Source organism: Neophocaena asiaeorientalis, unplaced genomic scaffold (genome assembly GCF_003031525.2).
Source record: "Neophocaena asiaeorientalis asiaeorientalis breed wild unplaced genomic scaffold, Neophocaena_asiaeorientalis_V1.1 scaffold30, whole genome shotgun sequence".
NCBI lineage: Eukaryota > Metazoa > Chordata > Mammalia > Artiodactyla > Phocoenidae > Neophocaena > Neophocaena asiaeorientalis.
Genome location: NW_020174923.1, coordinates 11,444,119 through 11,449,102, shown reverse-complemented (window position 1 = coordinate 11,449,102; position 4,984 = coordinate 11,444,119). Strand labels below are relative to the sequence as shown.

The following is a 4,984-nucleotide window of genomic DNA, read 5'->3' as shown; positions in this document are numbered from 1 at the left end:
AGAGCAGCTCGGCAGGGGGCCGGGCCTTGAGGGCCGAGTTTGAGAAGGGGAGAGAGGAGCAGGAGCGCAGGCACCAGGTCAGCCCCGCCCCATCCCGCCTGGGCCCCGCCCCTCCAGGCCAGCCCAGCAGCAGAGCACCCACACCACCCGTGGAGAGGGGCCACTGCCAGGAGCAGCGCCCACCTGCCAGGGTGGCAGCCACTTGGAGTGCTACGCTGAGCCTGGGTTCACGTGACGGGGCTCCCCAGCTAGCTCACCACAGACCCCCAACTTGACCGCAGGCCCCATCCAGGCTCTTGCAGACACTGCCCTGGGTGGGGAGCAGCCAGCGGGGGCTGCTCTCACCCTGTCACTGGCCCCCAGATGGAACTGAAGGCCCTGAAGGACCAGCTGGAGGTGGAGAAACAGATGTGGGAGGCCAACTCCGCCAAGAAGGAGGTGGGAGGAGGGTGAAGCTGGGGCAGGGGGTGGGGTCTTCCTTCCCTCTCTCCCCTCCTGCCCGGCACCCCAGGCTTCAAAGCTGGCTTGTAGGCTCCACCTCTGTGGCCTCCCCTCGGGCACATGTGGGTTCTGGCTGCCCAGGGCTGGCGGTGTGATTCTGACTGTACTTGAGTGAGCTTCCAGGTGGCCTCGGGAGAGACCAGGAGGCTGGAGCGAACCCCACTTGATGGTGGAGGGCATTCCTCACCCTCCCCTCGCCCAGGTAGCTGCTCTCAAAGTTGACAGGCTGACCTGCAGCCAGTGTAAGGGGCCCACGCGGGAGCAGGCTTTTCCTTGTCCTCTCGTGCCTTTTACCAGGTGGGCTGTGTCAGTGGGCTGTGTCACCTCTCCTGTCCCGGAAGGAGGCTGTGGTGGACAGGCACCTGGGGCCACACAAGGCATCAGCCTGGGGACAAAGCCTGAGCAGTGGCCCAGCAGCCATGCTACTCCCCACCCCCAGCCACGCATGGAGGGGGTCCCCATATCTGTGGGATACGTTCCCAGACTGTTGGCCGAGTTAAAGGGTGCGGCATGTTACACCTGATGGCAGTTTCCAGGTTGCCTTCCAAGAGGCTGCCCCACTGACGCTCTTGCCCCCCGGTGGGGCACCCGGCCCTGCCCTCAGCAGCCAGACGAGGTCCCTTCTTGTATCAGGAGGGTCAGCTCGGCAGCAGACGCGGTCTCTGTGGCCTCGGTCCTGGGTCTCAAAGGGGGAGAAGCGCCAGGCTGTGCTAATGGTTCTTACCCAAGCCCCTGTTGTGTCCCACGCGGGGTCCTGATGACCCCTGAGGGCAGGTGAGGCCTGGGGCAGTGCGAGGCCTCTCCTTCCCTGCCATCAGGGCATTCCCAAGAGTCCATGTGGCCATCCCTCGTCCTCCTCCGCCGACCTCAGCCGGCCCCCCCAACCCCCCTGGGCCTCCCCTGCAGGAAGCGTGGCTGCTGAACCGGGAACGGGAGCTGAAGGAAGAGATCCGGAGAGGCCGGGACAAGGAGATCGAGCTGGTCATCCACCGGCTGGAGGCCGACATGACGCTGGCCAGGGAGGAGAACGAGCGGGCCGCCGAGAGCCGGTGAGGCCCCGAGAACCCCGGAGCAAGGCCCAGAGACTGGCAGTGGGGCTGCCTCTGACCCTGCTTCTCCCGCCACCAGGGTCAAACGCCTCCGGGATAAGTATGAGGCGGAGCTCTCAGAACTGGAACAGTCGGAGCGGAAGCTCCAGGAACGGTGCGCAGAGCTGAAGGGGCGCCTTGGGGAGGCCGAGGGGGAGAATGTGCGTCTGCAGGGCCTGGTGCGGCAGAAGGAGAAGGAGCTGGCGGATGTGAAGGCGGTGAGCAGGCGGGAGGGGTGGCCGACCACCAGCCCCCAGCCCCCGCCGTCCCCTCACGCCGTCCCTGTCGTCCCCGCCCGCCACCCCACCCCAGGTAAATGAGCAGCTGACTGGCGAGCGCAGCAGCCTGGCCCAGGTCCTTCGCCAGGAGTTCACTGACCGGCTGGCAGCTTCTGAGGAGGAGAACCGGCAGGTCAGGGCCGAGCTGGCCGAGCTGCGGGCCCGCCAGCGGCTGGAGCTGGAGCAGCTCACGCGGGAGAAGCAGGCGGAGCTGGAGGAGGTTCACGGGAGGTGGGCCGCAGGGCTGACTGGGGTCCTGGGGAGCACAGGGCTGGGGGAGGCAGGCGGGACCCTGTGGCTCCAAAGAGGACGCTGGGCCCAGGAAGGTGAGCAGGCTGTGCGCCCTCCTTCCAGCTTCCTGCCGATGCAGAACTGGGCCCCATCAGCCGTGGCTGCTCCAGGCTCTGTGTTTGAGGCTCTGTCGTCCTCTATGTGGTGCTTGGCCCCAGAGCCTGGGAAGAAGCCCAGCCAACCCCAGCCAGGGCGGGTGCCCTATGTGTGGGTGTCCGGAGAGGAGCTCCCTGGCCCTTGGCCCCCTGGGCCTGGGTGGAGTGGGTGCTATGCAGAAAGGATGGACACCCTCCACCCCCTACTCCCCCTGCCGCCATGGATCCCTCAGTCCTTCCCTGGTCCCTACCTGCCTGCCCTCCGTGGGTGCTCTGCGATGCAGGCACGTGGTGGGGGCTTCTCGTCCTCCTCTCAGCAGGGAGCCCTTCCCAAGGGGCATGGATTCACACGGGGTCAGCTGTGGGATCACAGATCCTGTCATTGGCTTCTCCAGGCGGCCTAGTGCCGCAGTCAGCAGGGCGGGACAAGGTGGGCAGGAGTGGCCCCTCCTGTTCTTTGGGGGATGGAGGCCCCCCACCGGCCACCCTGCTGCACTCAGAGCTGCAGGCCGGCGTGGGGGTCTGGCAGGGGCATCGCACAGAGGCCCACCGCGCGCTCCCCCGCAGGGTGAAGCTGGCCCTGGCAAAGAAGGAGGAGGCCGTGAGCAGCCTCCGGAAGCAGCACGAGGTGGGTCCCCACGGCCGGCCTTCCTTGGGGGAGCGGGGGTGGCTTGGGCCTGACCAGGGTGGATGGCCTGTTGCAGGCCGCGATGAAGAGGGCCGACCACCTGGAGGAGCTGCTGGAGCAGCGCAGGCGGCCGTTCCCGAGTGCCAAGTGACCACCGACAGCAGCAGGCCTAGGGCGCCTGGTGGGAAGTGCTCTGGCCGCCCCTCAGGGGGAGCACCGAGGCTACGTCGTAACAGTAAAGAGGTGTCTTTTAATACTTTGTGTGACCCTGACTTGTCTCTCCTGGGCTGGGGCCTGGGGTGGCGGGGCTGGAGGCTGCTCAGGGCCAGGTGTGAGGTGACCCGACCTAGCTTTGCTCTTGGCCTGCCCCCCACGTTCCCTGCCTGGCCCTGCGGTTCCACAACTCAGGCCCCAGACCCCAAGCAGAGAGAATGGCCCTCTGTTCCAGCCTGGGCCTGGACGAGCCCCATGACGCTTGTGCCCCCTCACCGCACCCCTCACCCCTGGGGACGGAGCTCTGAGCCTCCTCCCCGACCCCTGCACAGGCTGCTGTGTGCCCCCTCCATGGTTAGAGAACTGGCCAGCCTCCCTGAGGGCCTCTCCTTCCTTCCCCCACTCAGGACACCCCCTGGAGGTGACAACCTGGAACCTGTGAGAAATGGGCACTGGACAGGCCCTGCCCACGAGGAGGCTGGAGGCCCCTCCTGGAAGGTCTGGGCAGGGGAGCGGGAAGGCAGCGGAGGGGACACTCCCACTCTGGGAACTCTCCCCCGCTGCCCTCCCGCCAGGCACTCTGTCGCTGCTGCTGCCCTGGCCGAGGGTGCTGGGACCAGGTCGCTGGGGAGCGCCGGCGCTGGCCAGGACAGCCCTCCTACTGGCCCAGGCGCCACCCTACTTGTGGGAAGGCGCAGGGCTGGCCCTAGTGCAGGTGGAGCCCCTCCTGTGCCCTTGAAAGGCCCTGGGGCTTGGCCTCTCGCTAGCGTGAGTCCCGGCAGTGGTCACTCTCGGTCTCAACAACCAGGAGGGCATAGGCAGACGCCCCGTGGGCCTGAGGCAGCTCACAGTAGCGCTGACCTGCAGGCCCTCCTGGCACCCGCATCCCCTGCTTTGGGGTACTGGGGGCTCAGTTTCCTCATCTGCACGGGACGGCTCCTTCCTTCCTTCGTGCCAGAGCTGATTGCTCGCAGAACCCCAGGCCAGAGCTGGATACAGCAGTGAGATGAGCAGGGCCGCTCTGGGCCTGACCCCTCCTAGATTGAGTGCCTGGCCTGGTCCCTGGGCAGAGCACATGTGTGCCATCCATGTTCCCTCCCTTGCGGGGCTGTCTCATCACCATGAGATGACCGGGCAGAGAGCAGGCCTTGCAGCCCCTCCAGCTCCAATTGGAGCTCCCAGTCCTGGGGCTCAAGGTGAGGAGGAGGTTTGCTTAGTCACCCACAGCGCTCCTGGCCCCCGCCTGTCTCCCCTTGGGACAGCTTTGCTCCTAGAGCCCTTCCCACTGGGCCTAGAGCCCCTCCCAGCTCCCCACCCACTTCAGCCAACCAGCTGTCTCTGCCTGCTGTTCTAAAAGCCAGGCTGGCCATTTGAGGCATTCCTCCTGAGTCCCAGAAAAGAGGTGGGGAGGGGCTGGGCCCCAGGGGCAAGGTCTTGGGAGTGAGCTCTGCCAGGCGAGGGGCGGTGGGTCACCAGCTCAGCAGGCTGCGGGCTTCGGAGGCTGGGTCTGCTCGACCCTCCCTGAGCTGCACAGAAGCAGAGGGAGCTGGCCGCTCACTGGTCTCCAGGCCAGAGGCTCTGGGGGCAGGGCAGGGACCAAATCGGGGAGAAGCAGCCTCTGGATGCTCTGATCCACCCCCAAAATGTAGTTTTACCTGAAGCTGTTGTTGGGAGTTTCTAAACTATGGTATTTTTGCAAGTAAGGTTTTCAGCAGATGGGAAGACAGGTACTTGGGGTGACTTTCAGGGAGAGATGGTGGCACAGCCAGAGAAGCAGAGGAATGGATGGTGGTGACTTTCCAATCAGGGAGATGGTGCCTGACTCCCCAGCTCCTGGTCTACGGGTTTCCATTCATCTGTTCATTTGTTTGTTCATCCACCCACCCACCC

General features: G+C 65.7%; 1 protein-coding gene across 1 annotated transcript in view; it reads left to right on the top strand.

The window, feature by feature from the left end:
- CEP131 (centrosomal protein 131) overlaps positions 1-3,121 on the top strand; it is an 18,570-nt gene extending 15,449 nt beyond the window's left edge. The window contains exons 19-25 of the mRNA XM_024761210.1: positions 1-77; positions 364-438; positions 1,408-1,550; positions 1,630-1,807; positions 1,902-2,098; positions 2,821-2,881; positions 2,958-3,121. The exon at positions 1-77 is cut by the window's left edge and continues 40 nt beyond it. Coding sequence (XP_024616978.1) covers positions 1-77; positions 364-438; positions 1,408-1,550; positions 1,630-1,807; positions 1,902-2,098; positions 2,821-2,881; positions 2,958-3,032 — 806 coding nt within the window. The 3' untranslated portion in view covers positions 3,033-3,121. The remainder of the gene's footprint in view (positions 78-363; positions 439-1,407; positions 1,551-1,629; positions 1,808-1,901; positions 2,099-2,820; positions 2,882-2,957) is intronic.
- Positions 3,122-4,984: the final 1,863 nt, after the last annotated feature.